At 31.7% G+C, this 21,088-nt stretch overlaps 2 protein-coding genes across 2 annotated transcripts in view; one reads left to right on the top strand and one right to left on the bottom strand.

The window, feature by feature from the left end:
• Cow (Proteoglycan Cow) overlaps positions 1-6,421 on the top strand; it is a 341,672-nt gene extending 335,251 nt beyond the window's left edge. The window contains exons 9-10 of the mRNA XM_076394624.1: positions 878-1,015; positions 4,498-6,421. Coding sequence (XP_076250739.1) covers positions 878-1,015; positions 4,498-4,628 — 269 coding nt within the window. The 3' untranslated portion in view covers positions 4,629-6,421. The remainder of the gene's footprint in view (positions 1-877; positions 1,016-4,497) is intronic.
• A 5,028-nt stretch (positions 6,422-11,449) lies between these two features.
• Positions 11,450-14,528, bottom strand: LOC143190390 (uncharacterized). Its single transcript, XM_076394630.1, has 3 exons — positions 14,371-14,528; positions 13,172-13,366; positions 11,450-11,550 (listed from the first exon to the last, which is right to left on the bottom strand). The coding sequence occupies exons 1-3, from the start codon at positions 14,399-14,401 to the stop codon at positions 11,510-11,512; spliced, it is 267 nt and encodes an 88-aa protein (XP_076250745.1). The 5' UTR covers positions 14,402-14,528; the 3' UTR covers positions 11,450-11,509.
• Between the last annotated feature and the right edge of the window lie 6,560 nt (positions 14,529-21,088).

A 21,088-nucleotide genomic window follows, 5' to 3' on the forward strand; every position in this document is an offset into this window, starting at 1 on the left:
ATCATTAGCTATTTATCGATCAAACCTCAAATGTCTGAAAATCGTTAGAATGATTCCATGGCAAGAAAATTGGTTGCTAGTCAATTGAAAAGCCGGGAGACGCTGAAAGCCGACTTTGCATATCTGAAATATAGCTTACGGATCAAGAAAATCTGCTTTTCCATCATATTATTATATAAAAAAGTAGATATATTGTAATAGTCCAAAGCGAAAAAAGAAACATGTTTAAGGAATTAAACAATCACAATATATACAACTCGCTCAATAACAAGCGCACACTAGAACCCTTGGTCCATCTAACTTAACATAAGAAGAGTGAGTTATATTATAAGCTGCTGAAATACTTCTAACGACAAGTTACTAAACGGAAGAAGGCATTAATTAGAAGACATCCAGTTTGTTGGATCATACTTGAGCCACAAATTTAACAGTACAGCATGAATTCCGTCCCTTTACCTCTTGTTTCATTAATGCATTTTTGATTCGTCATTTGGACTTATCTTTAGTTTAATTAGTTTCTAAACACAATTTTTTTAACTAGTATTCAAAAACCTTTTGAAAGATGAACCTAATGAACCCAAATTTGAACTAACTAACAAACAACAACGGAGACTCTTGCATACATTCAATAAATAAATTTATTAGCGCTTATATTTATAAATATTTTGATTTTTCTTTCTTAATATCTCCAAGTATACAAATCACGTAAAACAAATGTCATCAAGTTATTACAAATATGTAATAATCGAAGAGTAATATTAATTGTAAATACCCAGACAAGAACAAATGAAACATTTCTAACTATTAATTATTGTATTAGCCTATTGAATTTTTCACATTTATATACATTTTATAGTAGATTTTGTTTATATTTTAGGAGTTTATATCCCAGAATGCGATAACCAAGGTTATTACAAACCTGTACAATGTCACAGTGCTATTGGCATGTGTTGGTGTGTGGACAAACACGGCGTCGAATTTGCCAATACCCGTAGTCACTCAAAACCAAATTGCGGTAAGTTCTACTCTTCGATGCGACATATTTCTTATAACATTACCTTTCGATGTCATAAGTTTCGGTTTTCTTCAAAAAAAACTTTTTGTAATGATTAATTTTAAAAAATATCGTAATATTTAGAATAAATATGTTTTAACAACCATTATTAGTTCAAGAAAAAACGTAAAACAATTTTTCTATGATTTCAACTATTAAAAAACTAATGATAATAATTTATTTAAAAATGTCTGATTCATGCTAAGCTAATATACATCAATAATATACATATACTAAATACAGAAGCTAATAGATCAATTGAAAAGTTCCCGGCCTGACACATAGATGACGCTACTAGAATTAAATCCATATGTTTTTTCGTTAGCCCTAACCATCAAAAGATACGTGTATAAATTTGACAGCTGTCGGATCATTAGTTTGCGAATTATAGCATTACGAGTGAAGCAACTTTTGTTAAAAGGTATAAAAAGGAATTTCGCGTGTTGATAAAATATTGCTTTTTGAAATGAAAAAATACAGGTAAAACAAACGCTTGGCTTTATGGCGAGTTTCAGGACACTGCCCCAGGAAAATCAACCATCAAGGATTCGTATGCTAAGTTTAGACGTGTTTAAATGAGCACCGAAGACGGTGAACGCAGTGGACGAACAAAAGAGGTTGTTACCGACGAAAACGTTCAAAAAATCCACAAAATGATTCCGAATGACCGTAAATTGAAATTAACTGAAATAGCAGACACTCTAAAGATATCAACTGAATGTGTACACCATATCATTCACAAATATTTGGGTATGAGAAAGCTCTGTGCAAAGCAAGTGCCGCGCGAGCTCACTTTTGACCAAGAACAACGACGGGTTAATTATTCGGAGCAGTGTTTGAAGATGATCAAACTTAATAAACCAACCAAGTCATCCAAGTGGACTGCACACGATGAACACATGTCTGTATTTTGGGATGCGCATGGAATTATTTTCATTGACTACCTTGAAAAAGGAAGGATGTCCGCATTTGAATAAAAAGAAAGTGCTGCTTCACTAAGACAATGCACCGTACCACAAGTCAGTGAAAACGATGGCAAAAATCCATTAATTGTGTTTGGAATTGCTTCCTCATCCACGGCATTCTCCAGATCTGGCCGCCAGCGACAATTTCCTGTTCTCATATCTCAAAAGAATGCACCCTTGAAGGGAATTATGTTGAATAAAGAAAACTAATTTTGACACAAAAAATCTGTTTTATTATGGTGGGCCGAGGACTTTTCAATTGACCTGTTAGTATACAGAACCAGCAATCAAGTTTTCCTCAAGAAAAACTTTATCATGAAGGTACGCACGTTTATTATTTAAATAGACATGCTAAAATTTCGTTTGAAGTAATTTTTTCCATGGAAATACTTGAAAAAGGTAGAATTAGAGCGCTTTATTTATTAATACTTAATCCAGTTATGTTGCTGAAATCAATTAGCATTTTGTCGATGAAGTAAGACTGTGATTATTAACTATTGCTCGATTGCGTTTCGTAGAAATCGATGAACATTTTTTACGTATCGTAAAATATAGACTAATAAGTTGTAAGCCAATTGTCTCTCTCTCTCTACTTTATCGATCTTTATATACATTATCGTACAACCCAAGAAACAATACTCTATTGTTTTTAAATAAAACCAAATACGCAACAATGCCCACTAATATAACCCATATCTTCTAACAATACTTCTTAGCACTAGATTTTGAATAAGTTCTTGATGTATTTGTTTTCAACCTATTGGATATACGAGTTCATTTGTATAGACTTTTAGAGCTTAATTTTATTTAAAATTATAACATTAAAAATTGCCTTGGTACTGCCATTGTGTCTTTCTTATGAAGCGTGTAATTATTCGTAGAAACATTAAGTAGATAAGTATGTAATTTCGATTTTAATAACTAACCATCTCTTTGACAGCCTTGAAGATTGAAAGTGCGGGATTGTAAGATTTGATGAATGAAGAGCCAACGAAAATCCAATAAGATCTTGCATTAACAATTATCGGAACATTTTCTGTACTACTTTATAGAAAATTTAAAAAATACAAAAAAAATATGACTCTACTCTTTAGGGTTGTTTACATAGCTCGGTGAATGTAGGTAGGACGACACGAAACAGTTGTGATTTACATGATGTGACCGTTATTTATTGATGTAATATAAAATATGTAAATAAACAAAACGACTGGCAGCGGTGTTACCTGGAGACAGTCGATTGGCAGTCAATGACATGTCTGAACTGAACGATATTCAGACACTGAACGAATCGAAAGTACCATTCAATTATCTGCCAGATAAACGTCTCGGGGTTGCCAGATATTCGTTATCGTGTACTAATTGGCGCTGCTGGCACCCCGCCCGTTGTCAAAATCAGTGATTATATTTCTGGGTATTTTGCAGACCATTATTCCACGATGTAAACTTCGACATGTCTCATGGTCGCTACAACTCTATTGGAAAAAATACGCAGACATTGATCCATGCGCTTTAATATAATTATTTTAATAATAAACATAAAGAGCACTCTGGCGCCGTAGAAAGTATGGAAGCGAAGAATTGGAAACACTTCTTCAAGACCATGATATTGATTTTGACAGTTGATTCATATTAAATAATAATAGTAATTTTAAAATGTATTGCGTCATTGGAAAAAAAGATTTATTTTGCAATATGACAACGTTCCACCATTTCTTAAGTTCCATGAATACAACTTCGAAATCATATTATCGCATTGTGTTGTAGCGTGACTTAAAACAAACATTTTATCTTTTATAGAAATAGCCAAAAATGTAAACAATACAAAACGAATGTTATTTTTAACATTAAATACGTTTATAACGTTTTAAATACATCTGGATGATCACATATTAATATAGCTTTCATATTTTAGAAACCACACCACATTAAAATTGTTACAAGCCCTAATTTGTTATAATATCAAATGTTTTTACTTTAAGTAATTAATATAGTCTGTTCAAAGTTATTTTGCAGATACGTCATTTAAATTTGTGACATCAAAGCGTCGCAATGTTGCCGCATCAACTCTGAGTTTTAGTTTAGTTTGGCTTTGACATACAACACAATTCTAATCTAAATAAAATAATTACACAAAACATTAGCATTATTGTATATCTAAAAACTGTAGTTAATTATACAGCCACAATATTTTCTAGGTTAAAGTTAAAGCTTTTATCACTATGAGTTTCAAGAATTTTGCATACGCCTGACATCTGACGCCAACAACTTTAACAGGTTCATTCATTTACGCATTCGAACTAATCTGAAAGCATTGTGTTTCTTTTTATCTAGAATAAAATGAGAAGGAAAATATTGTCTGATTCTGAAATGAATTTGCAAATTGCTTCAGGCAATACATTAAACATCTTGATGACCTATGTACAAAAAATTTTGAATAGACTATATGTACATATTGATACATATATTTATATTTTTTAGATACCATTATGAAGATGAATGAATCCCTCAAACAAGAGAGCCGCAAAAGCAACAGCGTAGACTCCAGTGACGACGAAGATGACGATGATCAAGACATCGAGGGCAGCGCAGATCATCCTTCAGATTACTAAATGTTTCTTTCGTTTCTAGTACTGAATAAAAACAAAACAAAAAATGTAACATGGTAAGAAGTCGCTAAGCAAACTAGTAGGCTTTGTAATCTGAAACAACAAACCAAACTAAAATAAATGAATAGCGTTTTGAGTTTTGTACGTTTCCGATAGCGAACGAGATGGATATTTTGTGAATAAGAATGCTTGAAGTTCATCTCGGACAAATATCGTTATTTCTTACACGGTTCACTTATCAATATATGAGCAAATGGTGTTTTACGATTAAAATAGATGCTTGGCGATTCCCTTACTTTTGCTCCCAAGATTCCATGGTCCTTTTCGGTTGCTTTAAGATTCAAATTTCAAACTATATGTGAAACGTGTGTTATTCTAGATATATTTAGGCAGAAAGTTATACATTCCAAGTCCATCTAGTTATTTTTTATTTTTCACTTGCCTTGAAGCAAAAAGTAAATTATTTAGTACTTGTAAGTATTTTATAGTTTGTCAGGATCAGTGGTAAATAGTTCTTGTTGTGGCCTAAGATTTAAAAAACACATCAAGGAGAGATTTTAAAAATAATTCCAGACATTTCAGGAGTCAGAAAATGAGAGAACAACGCTTCATTCTTTATCAATTCGCCGAACTGTCGAAGAACTAGTTACCATCTGAGTTTCATTCAGATACAGAGACAATGTATATACATTCCGATCATCCACCGTGGATGATTTTGTGTTCGTTTCTTCGTTTGGGATGTGATATACTGTTACTTTCAGGCAATATTAAATTTAGTCATCTCTAAGTACGAGGATATTTTTATGCAATTATGATACGCTGTTACATTTAGATATACAGTTAGTAATCTAATATGCCACAGCTTTAATGTTAACGTGCCGTCGAATCATAATAAAATGGGAATCTGAAATCTATTTAGCTAAATTTAGAAGATATGAAACACGCCATTGTAGATTTACAAATTTCAAGAAAAAAAATGTGCATTTATCATTTCGGAACTATTTTAACACAAATAATGGTCCAGATCCAACCTATAATAACTAGTATTATACCAATATTATTTACTCTAAATATATATATACATACATAGTTTAGTTATCGACCTGTTCCCAACAGGCTTAGTACAAATTTCCTTTACCATTTTATTTCATCATTACCCTGACGATACAATTTATTCTTGTACCATGACGGATAAAGACTGTAGGTCTTTATGCTGATTGCTGAACAGTAGAATCAGTAACGAACAATAATTTTTGTATAAAATATTTAGTGATTTCCTTTTTTTATGCGCTATATTAGATAAATGAGAGCAACATATTTTGGTGTCTATGCCTAACTCACTAATTCTCATACCTCAATCTATGATTGTTAACCTCTCATATCTACCTATTTTAGATTATATTAAGGATAGCAGAATTGTTTCGTTTTTTTTAATGATACTTTAGCTGGTATGCGCATCCAACAAACAAACCAACGTTTTTTGGGTATATTTTATGATATTTATAAAAAACTAATATAATGTGTAATCTTAGATCCCAGCAGATCAATTAATTTGTTTCATTACAGATAGGTGTTAAGTTGAACGCAATAGAGTTTTTAATATTCTGGTCCATACGTTCCAGATGCAGGAGGAGTACCTTTTTCCGTTTAAACGAGTGTTACAAAGGGGTTTTGTTATCATTGTCGTGATGGTAACCCTATTTCCAGAATAAATATTTATAAGCACATATACATTTAAACAGTGTATTTATTGTATGTTTTTAACGTATTTAATACAGTTAGAAATAATAATTTTACATTGAGTTTCATTTACACCCTCTTACTTTCATATATTCTTCACACATTCACATCGTACATTTTTAATAAAATATTGTTCAATGTTTACTGTAACTTACGCCATTTAACATACAAATACCGTAGCGAAAAAGTTGCAGACATGTCAAACCTTTCTATTCGTGTTAACATTTTTTTCATTCTTGCATTATTTGATACGTGCTGTGGCCTTGATAAAGTATGAAACGAGTCAGATTGTCAGAATTACGCATGTGAAAAGGGCATGTTAAATAATAATAGGGCACTAATAATTAATCCAAAGAAGTTTTGTATAAACATCATCTAAATTTGTGATATCAAAACGTCGCAATGTTGTATCAAGTTTTAGTTTTAATTATTTTATTCTAACATTATAGTACATATTATCGAAGGACTTTAAATTAGGCATTAGGGAGTTTAAATTAAGCACACAGTTATAATAGTTTGTAAGTTAGGGTTGTGTTTGATTATATTTATATTGAACTCTTTTCCATACCACCTCTAGGGCGTTTGTAGTTGTATTCACTGGAAGCCTACTCCACATAATTAGTTAGTTGTATATCCAGTAATATATTTTACTCTCACTTTTACGCTTAGTTCTTGTCTGTTTCGGTACAGTATTTCCTTGTAAAGACATTTTGATATCACTGTATTTCGCCTTATTTGGTTATGTTAAGACTTGTCTACATATTTCTTGATAAAACTAGATTTAATCACTGCATTCTACTTAATGCATTTGCCATATCTTCAAAACAGTTACTATTCTTTCTCTCCTGACACATTTAAACCAAATTCTCATGTATATTCTGAACAATTACAGACAAATCTGGCCACATAAATCTTTTACACTCTACGATAACATTTCCCACAGTTATAATACACTCACCCTTACTTTTTTCCACTCTGTCGTATGTTCTCGTCACTCTGTCTTAGAAATTGATAGCATTAAATCATATCATATTCAGAAAGTTTTATTCAAGTGAATAACAAAGCACTCACACTAATAATTAATCTCCAATCTACCGTAACATTTGACACCCTAACAATTCTATCATTTGTTAATTTTTTCTTCAATGTGTCTGATAGAGTTCACACAAACCCAAGGTGTTGTTAAACATTCCTGTTTCCATCATGAAGTACAATATATCTGCAGTGAATTATCAATAAATGTTATGACTAATAAAACCTAATCAATTTTTATTCCAACGTTTACCTTTTTCCATCAACTTTTGTTGTAAAAACATTATTTTTATTATCATCTTGCCATGAGTAACCATTGTGTATATTAGTCCTATTCTGAAATATCTTTGTCTCATCGAAATACATAAATTGTATTGTTATAAAGGCAATATCCGGAGGTTCCATTAGGCCTATTAGATGCTTTTCCGACTAACAGTTACCTTTGAAATAATTGTGTTAAATTAGGTTTGTATTAAAAAACTACTCAATGTTTTTATACATTTCATATATTTAATCTCTGACAGAGTTAACATCAAGCTGATCTTGATTGTGATCTTGATTCGTGATCCGCTTCGTATGAGGACATTTTTTTTCGGTGGATTCAAGGTTATATTTTAAATTTTTTAGGATATTTCAGTGGCCGTGTCCATACTAATATTCAGTGCAGTTGCAACACACTAACAATATTTTCAATAAAAATCGCAATAAATTAATATTTAAAAATGCTTACCTTTCTAACGACTTTTACTGGCAAGAAGGGACCTCCACTACCTCGTTCCTGTGCAAAGTAACTGATTAGAGACGCAATATGTTGTGTGTGGCTTCGGAATTTTCAATCAGAGTAATAAGCAGCGATGTGAAATTTATCAAAACAAGCAAAGCGTTAAATTAATGTTGGTTTTATAATTTTATTAATGCCGAGTTATAACCTCTTATCACCATTGTTTTGAAGAATTTTGTATACGTTTAACAACCGGACGACTTTGGCAGGCTAGTTCGGTTACAGGTTCGAACTTAGCGACAGGCAAAACATTAAACATCTTGATGACGTATGTACAAAACTTCTTTTGATAGACTATAGAACTTGTAATTATACTTAAAGTTAAAGCCAATTTGTACATATTTTATAGTTACAATTCATGAACGTTTACAGAAGCAGCTTGATCATGCGGTCAAGTGGTTCAAATTCTGGAGGTTGCAAATCAACCCCCTGAAAACCCAGGCCATGATTTTCCATAAGAAGCGTTACGCACAGCGCGTCTCGCAACTTAAGATCGACACCGCAATAATTCCATGGCTAGATAACGTCACGTACCTAGATCTTCACTTCGACCGGCGGTTCGGTTGGCATTCCCAAATCCAGAAAGCAATCCAAAAAGGTTCGGGGATAACAAACCTGCTATCTCCTCTGATCTGCCCTTCTAGCAGACTTCCCATCTCCATCAAATTCTTATTTTACAAGATGTTAATTCGGTCCGTACTCCTCTACGGATCTAATGTCTACTTCAAGTTTGTTACACCCAACTAGGTCAAACGGCTTCAAGTTTTCCAAAATAAGCTCCTCAGGAGAATATTAAACGCTCCATGGTTTGTCAGAAATAATCAAATTCATAGGGAAACTGACACTCCAGAAATCAAGCACTTCATATCTCAATCATTCCACAAACAACAACTCAGCTCAAGTCTTCTGAAAACGCGCTTGTTCGCGAGCTGGTCGACATGCTGGGAGCTTAGCACCGCGTCACCGCCAAGCTCCCCCCCTTTTCCAGACTGAAACAACCTCATCCGTCGCTACAGTCGTAACTTTTGCCCCCATACAACAGTATCCAGTTGTGTGTTAACTCAGGTTCGCGAATCAATAGAATCGCCGGGCCCTGGTGCCCAATAACGGCTGCCCGATCAGCGGGCGCCATATCCCCAAATTTAATGCAATAGCAGTAGTGATCCACAGGGGTCAATTGTGAGGCGGTTTCGGTTTAGTGTATTGGTAAGCCCAGAGGCAGTCCCACATAACCCGGTCCAACTTATCACTCCAGGGCTAGTCTCCGCTTGATGGCATTTTAGGAATGAGGCCATGAGGCAAAGGCTTGAGGGTACTTTCGGTTTCTCAACGATCTCCAAATGAGATTACGTGAACCTAAAAATATTTTAGTACCTAAAAACAAGTGCAACTAAACCTACTCAACAACAGAGGATTTAGTCGATATTTGGGTGCATGCAACATATCTTGGGTGCACCAATGGGATTGCTTCCATTAAATGCTAATTAAGTTACAGTCTGATAACTGAAGATGATACTAGAAGACCAACATTAAGGAAAAATTACTAGATACAACAATACAAAAGATATATACAATATTATTATATAACATGTCATCAAGAAGAGCCAACTACATGGCCCAATAATTGCTGCTACATAACGATACTGGTGTTAGAGTAGAAATTAAATAGCTGTAACTGCTTATGAATAGATGATGGGACTCAATAATACGTTCATAATAAAATGGACGAAAGTCTCACATAAGTACATGACAAATTCTTTAGTTGATATATTTTAAAAATATCGTTCTTGTTGATTTACTGGTTACCGAGTTATTCTATATATTATTTGAACCTTAATTGCCACATACTTTACCAAAAGCTTACGTTATATTTTATAAATGTCAAATTAAAGAGATAAAAATTTGAGATGCCTATCAAAAAGAATTCATTTTAATCATCGATATATATCATGGATATTGCGCACTTCTTCAGCATTTAGAAACCGTGCGTTAAGGACCTGACAATATTGTACTTTCATGCTGTGTGGCAGCCATTTTTGCTCCTTCTGAATCTTTCTCGTCACGGCAAGTACCACCAACAGTTGATTCATCTATTGCTAAGCTGGCTTTTCACTTATAAGCCTTTGATATCAATATCACCACTTCTAAATGGTTGAAACTGAAACCAACAATTGGGATATGACCGAAGAACATCACCATAAGTTTCAAAAAGTGTTTAGTGGGCTTTGGCGACAGGTTTCTTCAAATCAAACAAAAAATATTATAAACATGCAATTTGGAGTACTCTATTACTGTCTATATACACAGGATAATGCTAAGTGAAAACTGTTATTTTATGTAGAAAAATATCAAACCAACAGATTTAGCAGTTGTTTACGATATTTTTCACATTTTCACCTAATTAACATATATCGCGGTTACCCTTATCATAGTACCCATTCTTTAATTTATTAATACATATTTTATAAATAAAGTAATCTAATAATTTTAAATTACAGCCATAAAGCAATCATCACTTATTTGAAGATACTCAAAAATAAATCCAAGACTGGACTTAATATTTAATCACTGTCAGAAAAATTAAATAAGTGGCGATTTCAAAGTAATGTCCATAATGATTTAAATTTATATAAAATAAACAACTAAATAAAAAAATGGTTTAAAATTACCCTGTGCCAAAAGAAATGAGACCAATATATCAAATACAACTAAGAGCAAGAAGGTTAAACTCATTAAATAAATCGAGTAAAACATGTTTTTAAATTTACGTATGCATTAAATCGTCATCATGTTAATTCTTCTTATTATTGAATTTTAATGGTTTATTCCAACTGAACAGTAGTCAAGACTGTGACCATGGCAGAAATGAAAGCTATAAAATAAATTAAGAAGGTGTTATTAAAGGATCGCTTATATTGAAAAAAATAATACAAGCTCTCCTTGTAATAATAAAGAGTACTTATACAGAAACATAAATAACTGGTTAATTTAATTATTGAACTAATTTATTGAACGTATTTACTCAGACTGATGATAAAGATTTGAGTGAAATTATTATTTTGTGTCAGATTTTACAATCTACCAACAATTACGAACATCCGTGTTGAAAAGGATATTCATATTTATTCAGCTTAGTACGAATCAATACATCGATAAAAATGTTAATTAATATAGCTTGCCGCCAAGTATTATTGTTCATTAATAACTGATATCTGAAAAAATAAACTTAAAACAAGGGTAAAAATAACACATGAAATAAAATAACAATAAATAGCTGAAAAAGATATATTTAAGATATTAAAAAAACATAAATAATATAATACGCCCATTCCTAACTCAAGGAACAACTACCAATCCGTACACTTTGAACATCTGAAAGCAAATAAAACCATCATTACTAAGTTATCTCAAAGCATTATTCAGTAAACAGGATTGTCATTTAAAATAATTAAAAATATTATCACTAAATGTCACAAGAAATAATGTGATTATAATATCTAAGAATAAATAACTACAAGTAAAACCCAAAAAGTGTGAAAGCCCATTCCTAGCAAGTTTTAAATATAGTTGATAATAGTATCTGGAATGCTGGGAAAATCGGTCTAATAATAATTATATTTAATTCAATTTCTTTGCATATTATAGTTGATATATTCTATTTACATAAACAAAACTGCTAACATATTAATTTTGTTTATTATTCCATTCTCCTAACAAATGATAACCTTTAAATAATGTTAAGAGGTTAAACTTTTAATTTAAATGATTTTTTAAAATATTAACCTCATTTGTCCAAATAAATTTGTTAATATATATATATATATATATATATATATATATATATATATATATATATATATATATATACATATATATATATATATATATATATATATATATACATACATTGTTTTATTCTAAGTTGAGATGTAGTTTCAATATAACCTCATTTCAATATAAAAATTTCTAAGTAATTTAATTCCACTTGTTATATGCATAAAAGGAAAGAAGGCTTATTCTTAATTCAAAATATTCCCTAAAGATGTCGATAATAGACCAAATATATAATTTAAGACTATCTACACCCACAAAAACATAATTATTCCAAAATTACAAGAAATGGGGTATATAATATGGGGTAACAACAATAAAAACGACTAAAATGAATATTAAAACTAATAATTTATATGAACGGTATTTCAATAAACTTTCAATGGTTTAAATTATGCTCGCCTATTAGACACTTCTGTAATAATATTCATAACAAATCTTTGTTATTAGCCTTTACCTTGTAACGTCTTAGTTACGTGACAAAAATGTAATATTAAGAAAAATAAACAATAAATTAACAAAGAACATTCTGCGTAATCAATAAACATGAGAAATTAGAAATTAAAACACGATATGGAAAGAAGCCAACATGGGACATCCCACAAGTATTAAAATTGTTAGAATACGTTCAAACGAAAAAACATATATGAGTAATATAAGTAAAAAATTATTATCCAGCAATTGATACAATTCCTAATAATATACATAAAAAACTCTTCGACATATTTTTTGAGCAGACATCATTTCTAATGTGAAGTTTAAGCACCACCAGAAAATGGAAAAGCTACTAACTAGTGATGGATAATGTAAAGAGTTATAATTAAATTAAACCAAAAATGTAAATTCAATTTGTTGTTTACTAAGAATTGAAAAATCATTCACAGCCCCATCTAGAGCCATCATGTTACAATTAATTTTAAATATCACAGAGAGTAATCTTAAAAAATAATCTAAAAGTAAGAGTTTTAATTAAATTAAGCAAAAATAAAATCTTTTTAATTTGTTTTATAACTCATCTTGAAAATAAAAATCCAAATTAACTTATTATCAACTTTATATATATATATATATATATATATATATATATATATATATATATATATATATATATATATATATATATATATATATATATCGAAATAAAGAAAAGATAAGGTCTTACTTTGTCCACATCGTTGTGCACATTGCAGTTTTTGTATATTGTCATAGGTAACTCCATCTGATCCACATACTGGATTGTAATTATTAATTGTTGGACAAGATCTGAAGCATGACCTAAAGGTGGCTGATGTAACGTCAACAGTTTGTGGTGGTTGTGTTTCCTGGGCAGACGTGATGTGAAAAACTGCGATGATAGCTATGAGATAAAGTCAATAATATCAATATTAATAAAAATGAAATAAACATAAAAATTATTTATGGGTTAAATTATATAAAAATTTAAAACAATAAAGAATTATTTAAATTATATTACCGGCCAAAAGTAACCTTCAAGAAATGGAACGTCAATAAATTGTTTAATTTGTATCAGTCTCTTCTAAATTACCATCCTTGAGTATAATAATTTTATGCCGGAGCTAAATTAGGCCAATAGAACGAGAGGAAAAAGTAGTAAAACAATATAAAAGGCATATTATCGTGATTGCAAGAAACATAATTTTTAGGGTTATTAGTATATTACATTTAGATCAAAATTTAGTGAAACTATATTTCAAAATGCAAACAAACTATTCAACAGGGAACTTTGTTGGCGCAGTGATAACAGGACGTTACTCCTATTATAGGAGGCATTGTGATTTTAATTTTAAATGTTTTTACAAACAACAGTGCAAAAACCCGACAATGAATAACCATCCCAGTCACGCCAGTAACCAGGCCGGATAAGACCGGATGTGTTCTGGAATGGTCCCTATGTTGGTCAGTGACCAGTCGGTATGTTTAATGCCGAGAAAAGTGATTTGAAGCACACATTAAACTGTAGATCCAGTCTAGATAAACTCTCGTTGATAAAAAGGAGACTTTAATATATTTAAAAAAAAACTATTCAATATAAAAATCAAATTCAACTCGATAATATTTAATATACGGTAAATAAAACTCTATTTAAACCATAGAAGGAATATGCAGCAAATGAAATTAAACTGAGTAGAGTAACAAATCAATACATATCGGTACACTAAATCTGGCATATTGATATACAAAAATAAACTACAGAAAAAACAATTTGTTTATTACATGGAACAAATTAATAGAAATTAAATTATAAGTTTTTACTAATAAAACTAAACAAAATTATAAAACCGAAACCATTTTTTGTGCAAATTTCTTCTACTCTGGCTGTTAATTAATAAATCGACTTACCCAGTAAAGAAATTAACTTGAAGTAAGCCATCGTAAACTGACTCGTACAGGCGATACACAGATAGAAGAATGAGCGTCAACTGATTCGATATCTTAACTTGTTTTTCAAATAGGTCGTGCTTCAGTGTTTATATAGTTGCTTGTGAAAGACCAGGCGATATTGCCAGGTTTATCATTAAATATGTATTTTAATTATTTATATGAAAATAAATAACAGATTTGATACATTCTGTCGTACAATAAGCGATTGTACTATTCGATATATCTTTTTTTTAATGGTATTTCTTATGTGTAAGCACCTTATGGAAAACTGCACATAAATATTTATATTTACAGAAATTCAAGAGTAAAGTGTTTAAATTTTTTTTTTTTAATGAAAGATGGAAAAATATTTATTTTAGAACAGTAAGAAAACTACTGAATTTAAATAGTAATGAAATTTAAGTAGTTTAAATAAAAAATCCTTGCAAAACTACAAGATATATTTTTGAGGATAGTCGGTTAATTGATACGTGGGTAAAGAGTACAATATTTTGTCCGGAATTTTATATTTTAGGAAACTGTTTGAAAAATTGATTCTTCATTCGTATTTGCTTACAACTAAACGAAAATATATTTGAATGTGGCATTCTCTACAATATTTGGAGCATATTAATAATAAAAAAGACCCTATTCATCATTTCAGCATTACCAAATTGTTTCGCAATTATAGCCACTCTTCATCAACAAAAAGTCAATTAGCCCTTTTAATGAACTTAACAGGTCAATTGAAAGGTCCCTGATTCATAGATGGCACTACAAGAATTAAATTCATATGTTTTTGGCCCTAACCCTCAAAAGATGTGTGTATAAATTTGACAGCTGTCGGATCATTAGTTTGTGAATTATGGTGAATGTGAATATTTTGAGTGAAGCAACTTTTATTATTGTGAGAAAAATGGATAAAAATTAATTTCGCGTGTTAATAAAATACTGCTTTTTGAAGCAAAAAAATTGGCTTGATGCCGAGTTTTCAGACATTGCCCCATGAAAAACAACCATCAAGGATTGGTATATTAAGTTTAGACGTGGTGAAATGACCACCGAAGACGGTGAACGCAATGGACGCCCAAAAGAGGTTGTTACCGATAAAAACATTTTAAAAATCCCCAAAATTATTTTGAATGGTCGTAAATTGACATTTAATGAAATAGCAGACACTCTAAAGATATCAACTGAACGTGTACATCATATCATGCACGAATATTTGATACACAACGACTAGTTGATGATTCGGGGCAGTGTTTGAAGATGATCAAGCATAATAAACCCGAGTTTTTGCATCGATATGTGACAATGGATAAACCGATGGCAAAAATCCATGAATTGGGCTTCAAATTGGTTCCTCATCCTCCGTATTCTCCAGATCTGGCCCCCTGCGACTATTTCCGGTTCCCAAATCTCAAAAGAATGCTCGCTGGGAAGAAATTTTCATCGAATGAAGAGGTGATCGCCGAAACTGATGGCCTATTTTAAAGCAAAAGACAAATCGTACTACAAAAATGGTATCGAAAATTTGGAGGGTCAATAATCAGTGTATCACCCTTGAAAGGAATTATGTTGATTAAAAAAACTAATTTAGAAAAAAAATGTTTTACTACGGTAGCCCGGGGACTTCTCAATTGACCTGTTATATATCATATTTCGGCTTCATCTCCATAAAACAAAATCTTAAATAATATATAGTATCGATCTAGGGAAGGATGTTCTCAGGAAGAGTAGAGTGTTTGAGAAATTGTTTCTATTCTATAAATGTTTCTAGTTTGACAGTTTTAATATCTAATACCCACCAAAGTTGGAATCGTTTTCTAAGTGTAAAGCAATCGGTCATGTTTTACATGATACTTATCTATATATTTCAATTTTACCCTGAATGCAAAACTTCTTATTAAGTTCTTTTTGTCGAGACTCCCTTTTCATGTCCACATGGTTCATGTTTCTTCTCCTTCATGACGAAAACAGGCAAATATCCCTCTTTGCTAACAGCATCTCATTTACATGAACCCATTTTATATGGTATTGCTGTTGATTTAAATTCATTCTACACATGTTCTTACAATCATTTAGTCACAATAATCAGAAATGATCATTTTCCTGTACGACGTATCATTTTAACTTGATCATTTAATTTCATTTTCGAGTTAAAACAAATCTCTAGAACAAATATATAAAACAGTTCTTACTCATATCTATAGTTAAGAGAAAAACTCTACTATACAGACACAGTTGAACGATGCTCTTTGAGTTTATACATCCCTGAGACTAAATATGGACCCGAACATATTTTCAATAGAATCGCTAATTACAATATTTTAGGACAAATTATAATTTTATTATCGTGTTTATTAACTTTAATTAAAAAACTGAATTTATAACCTAACTTAAATAATAATTATTTTACCAAAAAAATTCTTTCTTAAACTAGATAATAATATAGTTACTAAATTCAATAATCAAATCATTCAATCGAAATTATTTATTTCCTAACAGAAAGAATAATAAAAGATAAATTAAAACCTCTATCATGATGTTCTTTCTTGATTAATAAATGAGATTCTGGGGAAGGACCTACAACGTAAATTTCCTACTTATAATACGTGTATCATAGCTATATTTCGTGGCTCTTCATTGAGTAACAGGTTAATTCCACTTGGGGTTCACAAGAACAAGCGTACAAACGGGTATATTTTAGTCTTCTAAGAACCTTTATATACTACACACCGAAATATAAATATAATATTTACTTTTATTCTGATGAGAAATATTATTGTGGTCCTATTCAAAAAAATAAAAGTCCAAATGAGAAAAATTTAGTATTTTTACAGGAACTTGGTGTATACTGTCTTATACTTCTGACATCATCACTAAATTGAGTCAAATACAACTTTAATCAGTATTCTTAACTTGTCATTTTATAAAAAAATATATTACGGCAATATCTAGCTTATATCATAAATAAATTATGGGACAGGATAAGAACAAAGTAAAGAATAAATACATGTGTAAAAATTTACAAAAATCAATATATGTGTATCAATAAAAAAGAGAAACTTTAAATATCTAATAAGAATCTGAAAGCGCAGATTCTATAATCATTAAAAACATAAAGTTACACAATAGTAAATCTTTTGATACGGATAAAATATCTCCGATAATATTTTGGTCAACTTTATCCAACTTAAAAAGGCGTTTATAATATATCTTAACCAAAATAGTATTCATTCTATATAATTTTTCCCATCTTTCTGGCAATATGGCGACACGGTGTCACAAAGAACAACAATGCAAATCTAAAAAGAGTTTCAATTGGTTTTAGTAACTTATAATACACTAATCGGTCAATTGGAAAGTCCCCGGCCTGACATATAGATGGCGCTACTAGAATTAAATCCATATATTTTTTAGTTAGCCCTAACCCTCAAAAGATGCGAGTATAAATTTGACAGCTACCGGATCATTAGTTTGTGAATTATAACATTTTTAGTGAAGCAACTTTTCTTTTGTGAAAAAAATGGATAAAAAGGAATTTCGCGTGTTGATAAAATATTGCTTTTTGAAGAGAAAAAATACAATTGAAGTAAACACTTTGCTTGATGTCGAGTTTCCGGACACTGTCCCAGGAAAATCAACCATCAATTGGCATGCTTAGTTTAGACGTGGTGAAATGAGCATCGAAGACGGTGAACGCAGTGGACGCCCAAAAGAGGTTGTTACCGACGAAAACATTAAACATTTAAAAAATTTAGAAAATGATTTTGAATTACCGTAAATTGAAATTGAATGAAATAGCGGACACTCGAAAGATATCAACTGAACGTGTACATCATATCATTCACGAATATTTGGGTATGAGAAATTTCTGTGGAAAGTGGGTGTCGCGCGAACTCACTTTTGACCAAAAACAACGACAAGTTGATGATTCGGAGCAGTATTTGAAGATCATCAAGCGTAACAATGGACAATGTGACAATGGATGAAACATGGCTCCATCAGTTCACTCCGAAGTCCAATCGACAGTCATCCGAGTGGGCTGCACACAATGAACCCACTCCAAAGCGTGGGAAAACGCAACAGTCGGCTGGCAAGGTTATGGCGTCTGTATTTTGGGATGCGTATTGAATAATTTTCATTGACTACATTGAAAAAAGGAGGACCATCAACAGCGACTATTACATAGCGTTATTGGACCGTTTAAAGGACGAAATTGCCGAAAAACGGCCGTATTTGAAAAAAAAGAAATTGCTGCTTTTACAAGATAATACACGCTGTCAAAAATCCATGAATTAGGCTTCGAATTGCTTCCTCATCCACCGTATTCTCCAGATCTGATCCCCAGCGACTATTTCCTCTTCTCAGATCTCAAAATAATGCTTAGTGGGAAGAAATTTTTGTCGAATGAAGAGATGATCGCCGAAACTGAGGCCTATTTTGAAGGAATGGATAAATCGTACTATAAAGATGGTATCGATTCTAGTGCTTGTGACATGACTTGATGGTGTTATTAAGATCATCTATATAATATTCAATTAATTATCGGATTCTCCAGTAATCGAAAGAGATTTAGTAGAAGCTTTATCCATTATGTAAGCATTTGAGCAATGTAAGTAATATGTTGAGTATCAAACACTGTATATTCTTGTATAATAGATGCAGCACTCACCAACAATGAAGTCAAAATATATTGAAATGTAACTTTGAAAAAATTTAAAAAGCGGTGCGTTCAGTTTTGACCGGTCTTTTTGGAATTTCAAAACAATTTTGATTGTGAATTACCTCCAAACTGCTAAAATAATACACTTTAGGGTAAATAATGTGGCTCGGTGAATGGAAGTAAAACGAAATGAAACAGTGGTGTTTACATTATGTGACCGTTGTTTATTGGCTATCTAAAAAAAATTTAAAAATACAAATAATAAAACGGATGGCAGCGGTGTTACCTGGTGACGAAGCTTGGGTAGTCGATGGTGGGACGTCTAAATCAAACGAGGGTTGAGCACTGAGTGAATCGCAATACCCTTTAATAACATCCCAGATAAACGTCTCGGGGTTGCCGCCAGCTATTCGTTATCGGGTTCTAGTTGGTGCTGCTGGCACCCCGCCCGTGTTCAACATCTGGGATTATATTTCTGGGTATTTTGAAGACCGTTATTCCACGATGTAAAATTCATCATTCGGGCATCAAGTGTCGCTACAACACTTTAGTGATATAAGAAATTATAACCTTATAATCATTTACGATCCGTTGATTGGAAAAATGGGATTATGATAAGTTTCAAAAGATTTATAGTTTAAAAAGAAAAATAGAGCAAGAATACAAGATATTTTCAAGATATTTTTTATCATGAAAACTCATAAAAATTACAATAATCAGTGAACTTACGAAGTACGAATTATTTGAACATTCATGTTACCTGTGGTCTCTAAACTATTCGATAAATTATACATTAAAAGACTCAAAATAATCGCAGAGGAGATAATTATTATTCCAGAACATCAATTTGGTTTCCGTAATAAACATGGATCAATAGAACAAATACATAGATAAGTCAACCAAATTAACAAAACTTAAAGAATTAAAAATATTGCTCCGCATTTCTAGATATTTCTCAGGCCTTCGACAAGGTGTGACACACTAGAGAGCATGTTAAATTGAAAAAACTTTTGCCCCATACGCACTTTCAACTGCTGAAATCGTACCTCACAGATAGACTTTTACTGTCAAACAGGTTGACGAATACACTGACCTACACCCAATATATTCAGGAGTTCCTCAGGGCAGTGTTCTTGGCCCATTGTTATATATCTTGTATACACCTGACCTGCCGACCTAACGAAACGCTACTGTTGCAACATATGCTGACGATACAGCGGTTTTATCATCACACGAGTATCCAATCTTAACAAAGTCCAATTATGGTTGAAAATGTGGCGTATCAAAGAAAATGAAACAAAATCTACCCATGTGACATTCACCCTTTGTAGAAGAACATGTCCCTCAGTAAAATTGAATAATCCTAAACTTCCGCAAATAGACAACATTAAATATATGGGAATGCATTTCGATCGACGTTTGACATGGAAAAAAATATATAGTGACAAAATGCAAACAGCTTGGGGTTAAGCTACATCAAAGGTACTGGCTGATAAATCTAAATTATCATTAGATAACAAGGTTTTTCTGTATAAGTCTAAGTATTGACTTTTGCCTTTTGCCCATTTGGATCTATGGTACTGAACTATGGGGTACTACTAGCAAATCTAACATAGATATCCTCCAGAGGTTCCAGAATAAAGTGTTGCGAGTGATCGTTGATGCCCCATATTACGTGTCCAACTAACTGATTCAACGCGATATCACCATAGAACCCATAACGAGTATGATTCGAAGTGTTAGTACGAAGTACTCTGAAAGACTATTAGAGCATCCCAATGTACTCGCCAAACAGTTAAATGTGCGCGATAACAGTGAAGTACGTGGGCTCAAACGCAAACTACCCTATGAACTGACACATAGATAGTGAGATTTAACAATCTCTAGGATAAGATAGTCTTTAGAATCAGTTAGGATATACTTTAAAATAAGTTCCTAGTAGTAGATCACTTCCTAGTGATTTTCTTCATGACAGGATAGTTATATTATATAACTGAAATCATGTAATAATACTTATTACCTACGAGT

This window comes from Rhynchophorus ferrugineus, unplaced genomic scaffold (assembly GCF_030347505.1).
Source record: "Rhynchophorus ferrugineus isolate W39M unplaced genomic scaffold, kcgeb_rfMv2 rfM2, whole genome shotgun sequence".
Classification (NCBI taxonomy): domain Eukaryota; kingdom Metazoa; phylum Arthropoda; class Insecta; order Coleoptera; family Curculionidae; genus Rhynchophorus; species Rhynchophorus ferrugineus.

What these genes read in the sequence shown, in the direction of transcription:
- LOC143190390 (XM_076394630.1), bottom strand. Translation starts at nt 14,401, where the DNA reads ATGGCTTACTTCAAGTTAATTTCTTTACTGG. An exon ending in CAAGTTAATTTCTTTACTGG is followed by an intron (nt 13,367 to 14,370) that starts GTAAGTCGATTT and finishes TTTATCTCATAG; the next exon opens with CTATCATCGCAGTTTTTCAC. An exon ending in TGCACAACGATGTGGACAAA is followed by an intron (nt 11,551 to 13,171) that starts GTAAGACCTTAT and finishes ATTTGCTTTCAG; the next exon opens with ATGTTCAAAGTGTACGGATT.